This window comes from Engraulis encrasicolus, chromosome 23, assembly GCF_034702125.1.
Source record: "Engraulis encrasicolus isolate BLACKSEA-1 chromosome 23, IST_EnEncr_1.0, whole genome shotgun sequence".
Classification (NCBI taxonomy): domain Eukaryota; kingdom Metazoa; phylum Chordata; class Actinopteri; order Clupeiformes; family Engraulidae; genus Engraulis; species Engraulis encrasicolus.
The window spans coordinates 20568538-20588219 of NC_085879.1; the positions used below are offsets into that span (position 1 = coordinate 20568538).

A 19682-nucleotide genomic window follows, 5' to 3' on the forward strand; every position below is an offset into this window, starting at 1 on the left:
CTATTTTCCTTCAATTAGAGTCCAACGTCACATGCTTCTATGCAAGATTACAAGAATACAAGACGTTTTATTGTCATATACTCATCCATATCATGGGCAAAGATGTCGCCTGATGTAAAAATTAGAGTCCAACGTCAAATGCTTCTATGCAAGATTACAAGAATACAAGACGTTTTATTGTCATATACGCATCCATATCATGGGCAAAGATGTCGCCTGATGTAAAAAAAAAAAAGAAAGAAAAAAAAAGAAGGCGCCCGCAGCTCTGGCCATTTTGTATTGGGGCCCGGATACCATCTCTGACTGTGTTTGTTTTATAAAAAGCATTCGGAGAAAATGTTTTATATAAATGCCAACAGGAAGATTTGTATGTGTGTGTTTATTATTATAATTAAAAAGTATTATATTTATTTGGCTTTGGTTCTGATGGTGTGTGATATGTGCATATCACTGGGTCATATTAACTCTTTTGTTTAGGTCATTAGCTTCTCCGTTCATTGGGTCATTGCCAATTTTAGAAAAAGAAATGCCCTGGAGACTGGTAAAACGCAATTTCAAACTTCTGTGTTTACCCTGTTACATAGATTTTTGATGCACACTTGACTTGACACAACCATAGCTAATGTCATTCTTGTGTGATGTTGGTACCATATTTGTACCATATGTTTACAGGAAATGAATGTAACAAAATGAAAGATTAATCCATACAGTATATAGACCCATTAGCTGTAGTCACATCATCTGACTCCTTCTGCTTAAAATGTCAATGACCGTTTAGCCAAACAAACTCTTAGTTCCCAGTTCAGTCGAGTGCAATAAAGACCACTGTGAACCATTGCATCATGCGGCACCAACTGGTCCGTGTAGTTATTCCCTCCGCCTGAATTTTAAGCCATATAATCTTCCAATGCATTGGCCACATTGCTAACATACATTCCCCTGGGCTGTGTGCAATCCTCAGCACAGATCAGCTGACAGTGGGGAGGGGCGTGGGTCCTACTGCTCAGAGTGGGACAGAGTGCTCAGAAGCTAGTGGGCAGTAAAGGGTTGTGTGTGGGGCAGCCGCGGCTTAATGGTCTTAGCCAGGGCCACTGACAGCGTTGACTGGGTCTGGGACAAAAATCATCTGAAAGGGCCCCCCTCTCAATACATAGGCCTACAATATAATGTAGTGTATGTCCCTATTCTGCCCCCGTCCTCCCCCCATCCCCATCCCCACACACAACTTTTATTCCCGGTCCTGTTGGGAGGCCTGGTCTTCACATGGGAAAGTTGCTGGTTTGAATCCCATATCCCAATCCCACTATCCCAATCCTAATCCCTAAGGCTATGATCGAACCGAACACAGGTGGCCATGATGGTCTGAAATGCCACAATGCAATAAATGGATTAAAGGAAGCTCATCTGTGTGCAATTCAATCATTGCCTTTACTTGAACTACGTAATGTCTTCATCCTGCTCACGGTTTGACGTAACTTGGATGTTCGTCATATTTGACTGTTTGAATCCTATACCGTCCATGGCTGACAGGCAGGGTGGGACACAAACAGGTCAGATGCCTAGATGGCATACAGGTCCAATTCGGGCACCATGCTTAACGGAGTACACTGTAAAAAAAATCCCCAAAGAACCCTCAGCGGGGGGAACCCCTAAATGTTCTCTGAGGAACCTAAAAGTTCTAAGTGGAACCTATAGTATGTGTACACTGTACAGTAGGTTCTTGGAAGAACCCCAATGTCCTAGAAGGTTCCTTAGAGAACCATGGAACTCAAAAGCTCTTTGAGGAACCCTTTGATTGCCACTGTGGAAGAACCTCAAAAGTTTCTCCAAGGAACCTTGAGGTTCTTTCCAGAAATTGTAGGTTGTTCAGAGAACCTAGGGTTCTTCAGAAAAGTTGTGTAAAAGTCCTTTTAAGGAACCTTCCTATTTTTAAAGTGTAGACTGCATAAATTGGAAGCACAGATAGGCTCGAATAACCATGCAAAACCCAGGGCAACCACAATGTTAGGTGATATCACACACACACACACACACACACACACACACACACACACACACACACACACACACACACACACACACACACACACACACACACACACACACACACACACACACACTAATTGCCTTTTGAAACCCTGCTGTAGTTAAAGCAGAAGTCAGCAGATAATAAATATTTTTGTTGAATGCCTATACCTAGAAGTTATGTAATCTACTATGTTGTTCATGACTAAGCCTATTGAATAGAATTACGCCACGTTATGATGCATTATGCAGTGTTGTGTTGTGTTGAAGATTAATCCATTATAAATTCAGGTGAAACACCTGGACCATACTGGGTAAGGTTAAGTGCACACAAGACAAGTTTTTTTTTCAGGCAGGTGTTCCAAAAAGTGTGGCGGATTGTGTCAGTGGGTTTTTTTTGCCAGACCAGTAATGATCCTTTGTTTGCTACAGTCCCTACAAAATCCACCTTGTGACGCTGGCACACTGCAGAGAAAGGAAGGAGAGGGATTTTCCCTCTCCCCTCAGAGCTGTTTTGTGCGAAATGGGACAGATAGGCTACTGTAGAAACATCGAGCGGATATCAGTGTCGGTGTGTGTGTGTAGTGGATAAACCCATGTGCACCGACGGAGCGAACACACATATATACGCACATACAGCATCCCAGGAACGTCATGGCAACTTGGTGAGAAGGGGCGGCGCTGTTATTGCACCGCGGTCGAGACTGGTCGACGCAGCGCGGATCAGCCGATTAGACGCTCGCTCTGTCGGACCAGAGTGAACATGAACCAGCGTCAAATGCAGGTCCTCCATCAACCAAAAACGATGCAGTGACAGTGTGGATAACCAACAGAGGCCAGATTTTGGTCCTGGTGAAAGATGGCGCCGTCTGGGTCGCGCAGTGTCACACGGGGCTGCAAGAGAGTTTTACACTGGATCCCAGTTTTATTCATCGCCGTTATAGTGGCATGGTCTTACTACGCTTATGTTGTCCAGCTTTGCATCGGTAAGACGCTTTTCCAATGACTCAGACCAGTGCCTTTGCAGATATTTACATCAGGCACCAGTAGTAAAAGTATGTGTATGATCAAGTGTGATGCTAACATGTAGGTCTGGTGTGCAACCAGCTGTGGGTTCTAAATTGTTGTGTCAGAATCACTTACACTAAATTAATTATTCGATTAAGTGGTTAGGGGAGGGATAACGTTTAGGTTTTTTGCGCGCGATGGCATTTGGAAAGCGCCAACAACAACAAAAAATGTTGAGTCACTTTGAGAGAGTTCTATTTGTGTCAGGTGAACAGCACAGACAGATACAAAAATATCACAATTTGCATACCGCATGACTCCACAGACAAGACATTTGTGTGTCTCACTCTATATTTCTAAACGTCACTCGAAGATGCGATATAAGTGCTGTATAGCCTGATTTGATCATTTATCCATAACCAGATGTGGAATAGCCTACACATGCCTGCCATTGATCAAGAAACAGGCATCCGTTTGGACAGCATTCAATGGCCACTTGTAAACAGTCTGGCAATGAGTGCATACATCAAAACAAGACAGATTTATACCTACCTGTATCATCTTCCATGATAGCCTACATATTAAGTTACAATGAAGAGTGCCTATAAAGCACAGACAACTGACAGCTCAAAGTTGCAGAAACCCCACAGTCGCTTGTGTGAGCAGGAATTTGCCAGTTTTCAAGCTGCAATGCACTTTCATCTTCCTGTGCCATCTCAGCGGGTGGCATGTGGGTCACTTTTCTCCTTTTCTGAAGACATCTCTCTCTCTCTCTCTCTCTCTCTCTCTCTCTCTCTCTCTCTCTCTCTCTCTCTCTCTCTCTCTCTCTCTGAGCCTGTAAGGATCCCGATTGCAGATCACAGCCAGTCTTCTACAAACTAAGCCACATCCGAAACGTTCACTCGCTCACTATTCACTGCGTTGGGAACAGCACAGTGCCACAGTGTTAACATGTGGAGGTTCCTCCAAGAACTCTCAGCTGCTACATGGGGAACCCAAAAGGTCCCGGAAACCCCAAAGGTTCTCTACCCAATGTAGTGTGCTATGTAGCAGATGAGTTAACATTTCGGACCACCAAACCCAAGTGTTGTCGCAGCCATCCCCTGCATGTCACTCGCCTAACACTGTTTTTTATTTGTGATTTTCACATTTATTTTGATGAATATTCAGCCCCAGAATGCATTGAGTGGTTAAAAGATATTCAGGTGTTTTTCAGTCTTGTTGGTACACTCTCTGAGCTGTGGTGGGGTAACAGACCACAACACACACACACATACATACATACACACAAGCACACACACACTGCTGATGTTTCTGCTGGGTTGAGCTGAGCTGAGCTCCAAACGTGTTTATGCTGAGCTGCCTGCAGTCAGGCGGCCTCAATGGACACACACACACACACACACACACACACACACACACACACACACACACACACACACACACACACACACACACACACACACACACACACACACATTCTCTCTCTCTCTATCTATCTCTCTCTCTCTCACACACACACACACACACACACACACACACACACACACACACACACACATTCTTTCTCTCTCTCTCTCTCACACACACACACACACACACACACACACACACACACACTCACACATACAGTACTCTCTCTCTCTCTCTCTCTCTCTCTCTCTCTCTCTCTCTCTCTCTCTCTCTATCTTCCGCTCTCTCTGTCTGTCTGTCTGTCTGGCATGAACACGGATGCACGGCACGCGCACGCACACACGGATGCACACACACACACACACACACACACACACACACACACACACACACACACACACACACACACACACACACACACACACACACACAGGTGCTGTCTGACACCCCTTGCCGGTTTGTCAGACTCTTCTTAGTTTGCTACCACCAACTCAGCTGTGGGAACTTACGGCTTGACATTCACTTGGTCCAGGGCTCTCTGCCGCTTACCATTTCATTTCATTCATTCATTCATTCATTCATTCATTCATTCATTCATTCATTCATCTCCCTGTCTGCTTTTTTAATTCATAAATTTCGTTCATTAATTCATTCACTCATTCATTACATCTCCCCATCGGCTTTTGGAAGGGGTGGGTGGGTTAGTGCACGTGAACAGGGAAACTGACAGTGGGCGACAAAGGGTTCAGTTGTCTTGGGACCAAGGAGTGGGAGCTTCCAGATGACTTTCTCCCTGGCCTGGCCTGACCTGACCAAAGCTGTCCGCGGCCCTGGGCCTGCATGTGAAATACTAACATGATGAATAATACCAATTGATGTTAATTGTTGATCTGTGGATTTATCTTTTTTATCCATCTAGTCAAGTCACGTCAAGTCAATTTTACTTATATAGTACTTTACAATACAACAGAGGTAGCCATCCAAAGTGCTACACCACCAGTTTGGGAACCCCTGCTCTACGCATTGTAGTGTATAACTGTGAAAACTACAGCCGAGAATGCTCAGCTCCAGTTGGCTGAATTGCTGAGGTACAATAAGTGCAATAAGTGGGGGGGATTTTTCCAATTGAAACACTGCCTCCCCCCGAGTTCCATTCATGCCCGCCCATTGCAAGATGTCAGCAAGATGTCAAGCATTTTTGTGCGTGTCAAGTATTTGTGTGTGGGCCAAGATAAAGGGAAGGAGATGGGCCAGAAATAGCAGGGAGAGGAAATAGCTGATCACCAGACTGGGTTTGGCCCAAAGCATAATAATTACTTCTGTCTGTGACCTGCTGAATTTTGACTTCACTGTAACAGAAGATCAGCGATATAACATCTGCCCATTAGACTCACTGTGCTCAAAGCCCTCGCCTGGTGTTTCCCATACATAGGCCATTCTGTGGTGCAGCACCTCAGAATAAAAACTGAGCACGACAAATCGATCAACAGATGCCTCTTTTCCACTGCTGTTTTTCTGGTAGGCCTACAGTTCGACACAGTGCGACTCGGCCTTGCACTTTTTGGTTTTCTAATAGGCACGACACAGCTCAATCGTAATGCAAAAAGCGGCGAGCGATTCGCCCTGTGTCCAGCTGTAGGCCTACCAGAAAACCGGCAATGGGAGTACAAACATAATACTTTCCCTGGCCCTTTGTTTTTTGCTCATTGGGATGGGCAGCAGTTTTCTGTTAGCTGGACGCATTCTGTTATCTTACAATAAGCTTCCAAGGGGCCAAAGCAAAATGAAGAGCACTTGTTTTCAAGCCATTTTCTAGTGAAAAAGCTATGGTGTTGTCAGATCTGAAAATGTGCAGGCTGTCACACTGTGTGATAAAGACACATCAGTTCTGGAACCATGCTGTGCAATGGATATAATATTTGATGTTTGGTGAACAGGCCATACTGTTTTTTTTAACTTCATTTACTAATTTTATGATTCAAGCTTGCATGAGCTGAGCTATAAAAAAATACAAATTAGGTTATACTCTTTGTAAAGGAAGAAATGTGAGGCAAAACCATCTCATCCCAAAAATCGGAAGGCAAAACAATCCAATCTAAACTGGACATATCTCACAATTTCATAGCTTCTGCACTGTATTGGGATGTTGATGCCACATCAGTTGAAGTATGTGACATTAAATTAAGTTTTGCTTACCTTAAAGTAACAATTATGTCAGTGATGCCCACCTGGAAAACTCCAATTATCATTGTGGCACAGCATTCCACAACACACAGTGCACACCACACACAAAAAATATTTATGCTTCACCTGTGCAAGGGGGCAGCCCAAATGGCAAAACAAGGGAGCAGTGCTCAGGATATGTCAGGAGGATGGAGAGGAGAGGTTAATTACTACCCCCACCAACCTGGCGGGTCGGGAATCGAACCTAACAGGATGAAAGGCATTCCTGAATTCATGTTACCACACACCAGACCACAGCACTCACTGGCAGTTTGTATAGCACTGTAGCTTTCTTGTTTAGTTGCACAGAAAAGTATGGCTTATTAATTTTTCTTCACCTTTATAGCCAATAATACCCGGCAATAATTCCAGGCTATTGTACATTGCCAGTTTGCCAGTGTATAGTAGTAACACAGTACTTCTACTGTGCTGTTTTTCTGAGCACATAATATGATTAAATAATTGCCTGTTGTAATATATGTACGACTAACATCTACATCATTCTTTGTAAAACAAAGTTCAATCATTCATTCAGAGATTTACCATACGTAGGCTGAACTCTAGACAGCTGTAAAGAAATGCCATCTGCTGTGTAGAGTAGTGTTGTGTAATGTGTCTAGTTGACTGCACAAACAGCTTTAACTGTTATGTCTGATAGAGTTAACAGTAATGAAATTCCAAAAGTGTGTGTGTGTGTGTGTGTGTGTGTGTGTGTGTGTGGTTGTTAATTTAAAGACTTTTCCTGTGAATGTGATATGCGTTTGGGGTAATATGAGGAAGGACCTTAGCAAACCGGGGCAATCCTAAAAAAACCTAGACATGTGGCAACATAAGTAATGTGCATAGCTAGCTGCACAGGGGAGCGTAATTTCCCCTGTACTGTTTACACTCTACACAAATGAGTGTAGAAGCAATACAACTGATCATGCCACGATTAAATTCGCAGACGATACAGCCATAGTGGGGCTAATTAAAGACAGCAATGAGACCCAATACAGGGCCTGGCCTGGGTGGATCAGTTTGTAGAGTGGTGTGAGTCCAGCTGTCTTTTTCTAAATACAAGAAAGACAAAAGAACTCATTGTGGATTTTAGAATGGTGAGAAACACCCAATCAGAACATGGTCATACATGGGGAAGACATTGAGGTGGTGAAAAAACTATAAATATTTGGGAACTGTAATAGATGACAAATTAACTTGGAGCTGTAACACCGATACTATTGCACATCGCAAAGCGTATTTGCTTGTGATGTTGGCTTGAATATGTCCTCTTTTGAAAGTCGCTTTGGTTATAAAGCGTCTGCCAAATGCAATGTAATGTAATGTAATTTACAAAAAGGGAATGCAGAGACTGTACTTCATGCGAAAGCTAAGACAATTTAAAGTGGATAGGGATATGATGCAGGTTTTTTATCATTCTTTTGTTGAGAGCATTTTATGTTTCTGTTCTGTAGCCTGGTACTTCTCCCTGTCTGTTGTTAATAAAAAATAAGCTCCATAAGATAATCAACATGGCCAGCAAGATTGCTTGCCAGCCACTAAATAGCATGGCCATGACTGTTGAAGCAAGGGTGGTAAAGAAGGCAAATACCATATGTGAGGATCTCTCACACCCCTTACAGCAAGCATATGAGTTGTTGCCCTCAGGTAGGAGGTTTAGGATGCCTTCATTTAAGACAAACAGAGCCCGCCAATCATTTATACCTATTAGTATATCCATGCTAAATAAGACAACTGTAACTTAGATTGAATAGCACATTGCACTTTGGTACTGAATACTGCACTTTACTGTGTTTATGTTGGGTTTTTTGTCAACCTGTCTTTTTGTCCTATAGAGGGAGGGGAGGGGGGGTTGTGTTTGTCTATTGTGTTCTTGTTTATTGTAATGTCTTTGTAATTGTATCAGATGCACTGAAAATGGCACAGAACAATTTTCCGAAAGGACAAATAAATAATCTATCTATCTATCTAAAAAGCTTAGATAGTGATGTCAGCTGATCTGAGGAGTTAGAGTTGATTGTAACTGTAATGAAATGACCAAAACAAATGTGAGAGGTGATGGTGGAGTGTAGGGGGAGTGTTGTGCACACTTGTGTAATGTTTGTAGCGGTAGCTGGTTGCACAAAAAGCTTATCGGGGTAATGTCAGCTGATCCACAGTCTGAGTGCTAAGCTTATTGCCTCCCTGTCAAATGCAACCTCAAGCAATCTCCGAGTGACCCATTTCTTAATGCACAAGCACTTAGTGCGGCTTGGAAATGCACACCCATCGTTGTTCAGCCTGGTAGCGTCAGTGAGCTGATAACCAAACACACACATACTGTAGAAAAGCAGTGGAGCAACATCTAGATCCAGTAATACAGCTTTCAGATAACTAAGCACAAGTGTTACCAATCTATAAGTGCATATTAGGATGGCTGGAGCACCAGTTTGATTTTGAGATGTAATGTGATGTGATATAACGGGGTATGTAAAGTAAGTGTGCAAAAGTGTGTCTATCCACAATGTATGACACATAGCCTATGTTGTAATTAAAACTATATATATAAGTATAATGGATAACAACTGCATCCTACATGGTTCATATTCAGATATATTAGGCCTACATTCAGTGGTGTGCTTGTGCAGTATCATGCAGGCTGCCTGTATTTATCAACGTAGCAAAGATTTTCAAGGTAGTGCAAAATGGTCAACAAACAGGCAAAGATTCCAGAATAGAATGTACAGCAACATTCTAGAATCCTTCAAGGGAACTGCGGGAGACATCTGCAGTGGAGTGCTGGCCAGAACTGCACTGCATCCATCCCCTTCGTTCATTCATTCACTCTCCAGCTCACACAGCCACACTCAGTGGTTACCTATGCGTCACAATATCCTCTAGTATGATTAATGGCTTGCTGGCCCTCTTTGGCCGTGAGCAGACTGAATGCAACGATTGGGTAATAGACAGAACCAATCGTTGTAGCCTCCGAATGCGCACCCTTCCGCCGGTGGAATGCTTTACTATTCATTGAAAAAAAGTACATTAAACTCCATACTGCTACAATACAACAACAGTACATACAGGGGTAAAGCGTAAAGCGTGACTGAGTCACCAGGGCCCCCTGTGTATAGGGGGCTCACACAGAGTCTGATGTAAATATATGGCTTGGGGGGGGGTTCCATAGGAGCTGATTGTACATAGGGCCCACAATTCGCTGCTACGCCCCTGAGTACATATGTTAAGGTTTGGTCACTGCCATTCTGGTAACAACAACATATGTACATAACTATTACAGGTCTACACCTTCAGCACAGATTCACCACCAAGGTGATCCTCAAAATGAAATAAAGTGTAGTTAGTATGAGGGGTTGGTGTCCCAGGTTACTGCATACCAGGTTTACCGGGGAATGGACCAAATATAGTAAAAAACACTAATATCTGCTTCTGTGTTTTCCCTCCCCTCTCAGTCAGACCTCAGTTTCTTTTTTCACATGGCAGCCTCAAGTTAGAAAGTGATAGGGAGTCTCAGCTGGTCAGTCAGTCAGCTGGTCAGCAGTGCCTATCCTCACTAAAGGTTGCATATACAGCAGCATACAAACATGACACACACAGCACATGTTCACATCAAAAATGATCTAATCTTATAGACACACACCACTTGTACAGATGTCTTCATACAGTACATACAGATACAGTACACACTCTCAAAAGGCACAAAGTCAAGTACTCACATTCGCACATCCCAAACATTAAAATCGGGTGCAGAATAAAAGAACAAGTTCAAACACCAAAAAAGCCCCAAGGTGATTTGCACAGTGAAGAGCTCCCATTGTAACTTTTGTTTTGATGTTTGAAACTCTTGCAGCCCTTCCTCAAACGACCTCTTTCACGAGGCAGCCTCAAGTCAGAAAGTGGTTGTTGTGTCAGCTAGTCAGCAGTGCCTGTCCCCTCTAAAGGACGTTAATGCATCAGCAGCACAGCAGTTCCCATCATCTTCTCTCCTCTCAGGGCCAGGGCGTTTCATGCTCGGCTGGACTGCTCTATATTTTACTGTATCCACTCAGATACTGTAAGCAGTTTTTTTTATGACTACAGTTGGCTTGTTATGGGGCATTAATGATTGGCTTGTATTGTAACCTCAAAAGCTTTTGAATGCTACAGTATGTCTCTAAACATTAACATTTCTTTAATGTTGTCCTATGAAAAGATATAGGCCCTACTTACAAATCTGCAAACATGTCAGGGGTGTACACTTATGAGACATGTACTGTATATGCTTTTTGACTTTCCATTGTTGCACATTGGCTGGTCTTTCAGTATACCTGACTTATTGTTCATGACTTATTCAATTCTCCCTAACTCTGGGTCTGTTCATTGGTGAATTTATTGATTGCACATAACATAGTCCGGCAGCCAAAAGCCAAATATCAGCCGAACCCAGTTTCGTCTGATAAAGTTTTTTTCTTTGCAGTTTGTGGTTGCCTAAGGTGTACCTATTAAGATTCCAGACGATGCCCGGTGATATCCCTTGAGCATTTTCAGATATTGAGCCTTTTATGCTTGATGTGCTGCAGTCATAGATTACAACAGTGTTTGGCTCCCAATTCATGTTATGCTGACCAAATACCCTATACCATACTTATTTTGTGTTTGTTTACATGGTAGGATGTGTATAAGAAGAGGTGGTGAGGTATGGACATCAGTGGGGGTGGGGTCATGCATGTTTGGGGGCGGGGCATTCACCCAAAAAGCCTGATTTTCCAAGTCGGAGACACAAAGGCCAACATTTCGCCAAACGTGGCTTTACATCTCATAGTGGGTTGTTTGGTTTTGCTGTTTGTAGTTGTCCAACACTTACCCATCAGGATAAGAGTGGGTGATGTGCCAATTTCAGATATTAACCCTTTCATGTTGATTTCGCTGCAGCCATAGCCCACAAGCTTTTGACAGCTTCATAACTGCACTATGATTAACCATAGAGCATTCTGGGTGGTAGGCCTGCCACATCAAAGTGGAGAAAGTGTCCTCGTACCAAATACATTTTAGACAATTACATAACTAGCTGTTTGTCAAGCAGAAATATGTAACATTTAGGCGAATATTGGTGGTGTCAGCTCAGACATACCCAGAAAGGATTACTAATTCAACGCAGAATTTCACAATTTCATACATTGCCATTTACTCTTCCTGTGCTGTTGTAACACAAAATAAAAATTGTCAGTAATAATTACATAATTTTTGGCTGATTATTTGTTTGCCTACAAAGTACATAATTTCAGCGGTGGTCGTATTAACATGGAAAGAGATCAAATTAAAAATGTAAATCCACAAAATGACCCAAAGGTATAGGGCCTACATATATAGTCATTGATTTGTATTTTATGGAACAAAATAAACAGGGATATTTGATCCCCTGTTAACAATTCAAGACAAAGGCACTCTATTTACCACTGATTGACATGAAGCCCTCAGATCCAGACACCATGATGACAGCAATGGTTAGGGTCCAACAGCTAACATTTGCAACTGGACAGAAGTTCAGCATACTGACATGTGACCAACAGCTCTACCGGGTTGCAGTGCAAGTGTTGTGGGCCCATCCCACACATTTCACAGACATGTACTTGCGGCTTGGGGGTATGCATGCACTAATGAGTTTTGTTGGCTGTATTGGCACATTGATGGCAGAAAGTGGCCTTTCTGATGTTCTGTCAGGCAGTGTTCGGTGGGGTTTCCTAAATTGTTAAGTGGGAAGAAGTTCCCTCAGAATGTACGGGCTCTGCGACTGATGGCAGAAGAGGTGCTCCGGTGCACAGTGTCAGATGGACAATTTACAGGAATGCACGACATCATCAAACACTTGGATGACATTGCAAGTCAAAGCAAGACATACAAACTCTGGGTTGATGTCTTGGTGAAACCAGTTTTATTGATGATGTCATATATCAGAGCAGAGCGTGAAGGTGACTGGCTTCTCCATCTAGTCACATTCCGGAAGATGCTGCCATACTACTTTGCTGCTGGTCATGTCAATTATGCCAGATATGGTCTCTTATATCTGCGTTCTATGGAGTCACTTCCGCCAAATGTGCAAACCTTTTCCCTCCAGGGTCAGCATGTGACAAGACTCATGTGTGGAGTATGGAATGGGTTGTGGACAGACCAAGTCATTGAGTCCACTTTCATGAGATATGGGCACAGTGCATGAGGAATCATTGGCATAACCCTAAAGTCAGATGCTTTGAAAATCTGGGCACTGAGCCGCCATATCTGTTGTAAAATTGAGTCAGATATGATGGACATGGAAGATGAGGAGACAAGCCATTCCAGGATGCAGTTGTATCATAAGGAGGAGGGCAATGCTAGGATCGAAGCCGATGAGAAAGACAGGTCTGGGCTATGGCAGAAACTTACCAACTGTATTCATCCATTGGACCCGAATGGGCATCGGAAAGACTTCTGAATTTTGTAACTGGGAAGGTTTCTCCCCCATCTGTTAATGTGGAAAGTGCTGTAAGTATTGGACAGGCAGCCATGACAAAGTTTGAGAGCACTTGGCCAGGGGGCTTTTATAACACCATACCCAAGAACGCTGAGACAATGGCAGCAACATGCAAATCTGTCCGTGTTGGTGAATCAAAGGTGTATGATTTAAACTCAATCTACACAAGGGTTATTGCCCTGTTATGTAGTGAACGTGATGTTGATGTGAGGGAGGTCCTCTCACACGAACTAGCACCTGTCCCAACTTCAATGTTCACGCAAGAGGGAATGAGAATTTGCACAAATAAATCCATGCTGAAGAAATTGCTTCAGGTTGAAGTGTCTGGACGGACTGCTTGTGGTGCAGATGTAATGGTCATTGATGGTTCAGCACTTCTTTGGACCATTCACTGGCCAGCAGATGGCACAGTAGCTGATTTCATTGGTAATGTGAGGGACAGACTGACTAAATACCTGGCAAACAGCGATGTATACCTTGTCTTTGACAGGTACCACGATTACAGCATAAAGTCGGTTGCAAGAGATGGGAGACAGACTGGGGTGAGCAGGAAATATCAGTTGTTACCAACAACACAACTTCCAGCACAGAGGGTCATACTGTCCTCTGTTGCAAACAAAAAACAGCTCATCCGAATGATATGTGATGATTTGATTCATGACAGGCTCTTTCATCAACAGAGTATGTCTAAGTACAAGTTGGTGGTGACTGGGGAAGATCCTTTGCCAACTGAAATGGAAAGTGAAGAGAAAAGGCTGAGGCATGACTTGGAGACCCATCATGAGGAGGCTGACATCATTATTATACAGCAAGTCCTGAAGTGTGCTGCAAATGCTACAAAAATATGTGTCATTTCAGATGACACTGATGTCTTTGTCCTGCTTTTACATCACTACCATGAAGCAGGACTGACACTGCCTTTGTTTATGGAGTCACCTTCCAAAGACAGGGCAGTAATAGACATAGCTTCAACAGTGGCTAAACATCAGGACATTGTAATTGACCTTTTACCAGCCCATGCCATATCAGGGTGTGACACTGCGGCATCCCATTTTGGTATTGGTAAAGGCTCTGTTATCAAGACCCTAAAAGCTGGATATCACTTGACATCAATTGGTAATGTGCTGGCACCATTCCAACAAGTTTCCAGTGAGGCCACTAATTTTGTGTCGGCATGTTATGGCATTCCAGACAGTATCAGCATGTCACATACAAGGTTGGTGGTATGGGGGAAAAGGAATGGGAAAGGTAATTTATCTTCACCTAACCTGGCTGCTCTTCCACCAACAACAGAGGCATTTCTTGAGAATGTGAAAAGGGCTCATTTTCAAGCAATATTGTGGAGGACATTGGTTCACACTCCACCTGAACTATCTCCTGAAGCATTTGGATGGAAGAAAGACCCATGCAACAAAGCACTGATACCAATAAGTGTTCCAGAAAATGTCAAAGTGGCACCAGACTACATTTTACAGATGATCAGATGTGGTTGCAAGAGTAAAAGCCCCTGCAATTCTAAGAAATGTAGCTGTGCTGTAAACAGTGTGCCTTGCACCATTTTTCTGTGCATGTTTTCGGCTGGGATGCTGCCGAACCAATGTTGTGTGAGCTTTACTGTGTGTGTGTGTGTGTGTGTGTGTGTGTGTGTGTGTGTGTGTGTGTGTGTGTGTGTGTGTGTGTGTGTGTGATGTGTGTGTGTGTGTGTGTGTGTGTGTGTGTGTGTGTGTGTGTGTGTGGTGTATATAATGTAGGCTATAGGTGTTTTAGGTGTTAAGGACTCTGTATGTTGTATAGGTGTAGACAGGTCTTTCTGTGCGAATTTAAATGCATGTACATGTCTTATTTGATGGCTTTATGGACTTTTAAGTGATCATTTAATACCAGTCAGGATACACTGGATTGACTTAATTTTTTGACTCAACAGTATATATAATGTATAGCTGTTTTCCTATGTTTAGATCTCTCTCTCTCTCTCTCTCTCTCTCTCTCTCTCTCTCTCTCTCTCTCTCTCTCTCTCTCTCTCTCTCTCTCTCTCTCTCTCTCTCTCTCTCTCTCTCTCTCACTGTCTCTGAGCGTGCGGTACTGTATGTTGCAGTGTATATAGGTCTTTCTGTGTAAATTTAAATGCATGTACAGATCTTATTTGATGGCTTTATGGATTTAAGTGATCATTCAATACCAGTCTGGATACACTGGATGTATGTCATTTCTTTACTCATCTTTTGGAACAGCCAACGACTGCTCACCAGTTACCCCCACACTCTGTTGTTTTTTTTTTTTTGGGGGGGGGGGGTCTTTTATGTTGGCTATTTGTGGTAGGCTACCTGTGTTAGGCTACCTACCGGCGATGTTGTCATGTATGTTGTCATGATGTGATGTTATGCAGGATCTCATAATGCACAATCCGTTCCATACTTTACAGTCTTATTCTAAGCAATGTTGTGAATGTTTTTACTGAGGCATTTGTTGATTTGTCATTCATGACCTGATTTATATAACTAAATGCATAAAAATAGGCCGAAATCACATTTTTTAAGGTTATTAGCAGTATTTTCTCTGTACCTGGATAACAAAAGGAGATAGCCACAATTAACCACAGTAAATATTCTTGTATATACGATATTAACAAAATAAAAAAGGAATTTTGAAGCTGGCATTTTCAGGTGGTCAGATTCATTGCAAAATATAATGCAAATTAGTGCATATTTAATTAGATAATAGCCTAATTCGCATATTTAAACATAAAATATAGAAAACTTGTAATACATTTTTTTCTCCAATTCATACGAGTAATCATCTGATAAAGTTTCATATTGATATCTGCAAGTTAAAAAAAATACCCTATTCACCTACAGTGTCTCGCCTTATTTGTGGGATTGCTGTTATGAAAGGGTTAATTATTACCCCATATTGGGTTTGTTTCAATAAGGGCAGTGTTAAGGCAGTCCAATGTGAATGTTTTTCAGGTAATATAAGCAATTTGGTACATCATTCACAGTAATATTAGGTGTCTTTAGTTTTTTGTCATAATTTGCATTTATGGGACAATAAAGGCTCAAAATCTGGAAATGCTCAAGGGATATCACCGGGCATCGTCTGAAATCTTGAAGACTTGCCTAAAATCTATCAGATAAAGCAAAAAAAAAAACTTTATCAAAGAAATCTGGGTTCAACCCCACGGCTCCCGGACTAACATACCTGTGAAAACTAATCTTCTAATTTACCAATAGTGAGAATCAAAAGCACACTGGTAGAGTTTGGCAGTAGAACATTGGTAAACCTCTGCTCTGAAGCCTCATGCAGTTAGCTATCAACCTTTAGCTCAGTGGTATAGTAGACTACCTGTGCATGGAGTGTAGTGGAAAGCGCGCACATCCAACAGAAAAGCATCAGCAGGTGTCAAATCAAAAAACTGTCACTTACTTCCAATCATAGCTACAGTTTGGCATGGGATGCACAGGTACTATGTAGGAGCGGGAAAGGATCTGCACACTGCTTGCAAAAGACTTAACTTATTTGGAGCAACGTTTCGATCATCTTCTTCAGGCATCTTGCTCCAAATAAGTTAAGTCTTTTGCAAGCAGTGTGCAGATCCTTTCCTGCTCCTACATAGTACCTGTGCATCCCATGCCAAACTGGAGCTGTGATTGAAGTAAGGCTGCACAGTTAATCGAAATTGGGCGCAATGATGGAAAAGTGTGGCTGTGACAATTTAATCATGATTGCACAGGGGTCAATGTAGTGACCGGCCTTCAGGTGTTTTCGAAGTCAGAATATATGACAGGCTGGTATTTCTAGCCAAACATCTAGAAGGCCCACTTAAGGTTCATGCTATTGTCTTTTACATAATAATTCAGTTATTTTGTTCATCCCTTATACATTCTTGGTTATATTTCATTTTGTGATTTTAAACAGCATTCTGCATAAAATTCAGGTGTTTATTGTTGTTTAATAATCATGATTAAGGCCCAGCCGTGGCTCCAGCGGCTGGGCACTGGACTGCTACTCCGGCGACCCAGGTTTGATTCCGACCCGGGTCATTTGCAGATTCTTCCCTGTCTCTATCTCCCATCCCATGTCCTGTCTCTCCTCCCATTGTCCTATCTGAATTATAATAAAAAAAGACCAAAAACTATAATTATTCCTTCCTAGAATACCCCACTGCTGCTGATCACCATTAGTATGGTTTACTTACTTGCATATTGTGTTGCTATTTGAAAGACCACTGGAAAATTCTACCTCTAAAAGAAAGCTGCTGTAAAATAAATAAATGAATAACTATGTTTTGTAAGGCCTTTGGGAGGTTCTGTGTTAGGTACCAAAACAACAGATGGACTGTACAAAAGCAAAAAAATAAAAAGTCTGGGAAGCTCTCTCAAGATCCCACGGGAAGCCGGCAGTTCTGGGTGTTTGGCAAGTGACATAAAGAAATGCAAAGCTGGGGGGTGTCTAGAGAGAGTGAGTGAACAAAAGCAGTTGTTGTCATGTACATTTTTAGAGACTCTACCAACTGATTTGTCTATTTTTTGTTCTGTTTTCCAGAGTCTGTTGAAAATGTTGGGGAGAAACGTAAGTCCATTTTGTTGAAATACAGTGCTGTGAAGTATAACAAATGCCAGTTAGCAAAGCTTGGGGTGGATTTTTTGGTACATCGCCCTACCTATGTCTCCCATAGGAAAAAAGAAATTTCAATCAAATTGAAACTTACCTGGCTATACAAATCTTACACAATCTGAGGTAGAAAAGGAAACTATCCTCTGCACTCCTGTTTCTCACTATTTGGTGCATCATAGGAAAGGAATGAGTTCAAAGTTGAAAAGAGAATCATCGAAGCATCATATATGTGGAAGATTGCTTAGTAGTATGCATTTATTAGTATGTGCCAATTGTATAGTCCATTGGAGTCATTTTGAAAAATTGTTCCAAAAGTCAAACAAGTGTGCAGTAAACTTCTTTCCGATGTCTGATCATTTGAATTAAGACAGTCAATGCCATTATCTCTGAGAACCATTTCAGTGTTTAGTTTTAGGAAGGCTCGTCATAGATCTGCACATGCACACGCGCACACACGCACACGCACGCACGCACACACACACACACACACACACACACAAACGATACATGCATATAGTCGTGAGCATGGCTTGCCGGCGAGCCAGAGTCTGCCTGCTGATGCACCTATCTAGACTTGTTCATGCAAGCTTGGCATTTATCACAGGAACACTCCAGCATGCCGCCCTGAATCCCACTGACTACAAGATATTAATAATGCCGTTATGAAAACATACATTTTAAAAGAATATGTTGTCAATGCAGAATTTGGAAAAACCTCTGCACATGCCCCAACAATGTTTCTCCCAGAATGTGTGTGCATCAACCTTTGTGTCAACCAAGTATGGAGCATGATAAGGTTTCAAAAATAACTCATTTTCAATCAGTGATGTGTAACATAAAAAGAACAACTAGACATGTGTTTGGAATACTGATTTGAATATGAAGTGAAAGGTTTATTCGCACATGGGGGGACTTGTATTTCACAGCTTGGTATGTGAAAAATGTTAGAGATATATTTTTGTGTTTGTGTGTTTACTATTTCTTTTGTGTCATTATTTAGTTGTCTACCTGCTGGCCTATCACGTGTTCTTCTTCATGTTTGCGTGGGCATACTGGCAAACCATCTTCACCAAGCCCATGCACCCTTTGAAGGAGGTAAGTGAGCGCATCCTGTTTTCAGCCATGTGGGCGTGACTCTATAAGACTGCTGTATGTCGCTTGTTCAGGCACTCCGTCTGTCTTGGCCTCGACTGGCAATCAGGGGGATATTCCAAGAACACGGTTCAGTAATACACCTGGCTAAGTTAAGCTACAGGAAGTGGTAAACTTTACAAACATTTACCCAAGAAAACATCCCGTTAAGACACAGCGTTACACATTTGCTGTTACCAGAATGGCAATGACCATGTCGCAGTGCATTACTAAAAGCCCCATGTTATGTCATAGTATTGTAGTACTATGGTAGTTAACTTTTCAATGACTGATATTGTGTGCCACTGGAGGTAGGGCGTGCATGATTGGCTATGGCTCCTCTATTGGATGATTTACCACTACCTCAAGGTTAACCTAACCTCCTTTACTACTAACCCAGGTTCTTGGAATATCCACTAGGACATACAGGGCATTTCCTGATGGGCCAAAAATCTACAGGGACTAATGCTGTTGTCGTTGTTTTTTGTGTGGTATCTTAGAGAATGACCTAGCCTGGCAAGCCAGACTAAATGTGAGATTAAATGTGAATATTTAGTCTGGCCCCGATCAATAAGACATCGGAAGATTGCTGATGGGAACAACCCGTTGTTTTTCAAACCGTGTCTGTGTCTATAGGCCATCACTTTGTCATCACTCCCTTAAAACCCAGTCCGCTATGCATTCAAAGATTCAAAACAAATCTCCTGCGTTGTGATTGGTACACCAGTTTCAGGGCCTGGGGCATTGTCCGAGGCTAGACCCACTCGCAGGAAAAATAATTTTG

The 19682-nt window shown here is 42.3% G+C and overlaps 1 protein-coding gene across 4 annotated transcripts in view; it reads left to right on the forward strand.

The window, feature by feature from the left end:
• The first annotated feature begins 2587 nt into the window (after positions 1 to 2587).
• Positions 2588 to 19682, forward strand: part of zdhhc2 (zinc finger DHHC-type palmitoyltransferase 2) — a 28936-nt gene continuing 11841 nt past the window's right edge. For all 4 annotated transcript variants that reach the window (XR_010032771.1, XM_063189360.1, XM_063189358.1 and 1 more), the window contains exons 1-3: positions 2588 to 3011; positions 17696 to 17722; positions 18768 to 18862. Coding sequence is in view for 3 of the 4 variants with exons in the window: in XM_063189360.1 (XP_063045430.1) it covers positions 2885 to 3011; positions 17696 to 17722; positions 18768 to 18862 (249 nt within the window). In the remaining variant the exon portion in view is untranslated. The remainder of the gene's footprint in view (positions 3012 to 17695; positions 17723 to 18767; positions 18863 to 19682) is intronic.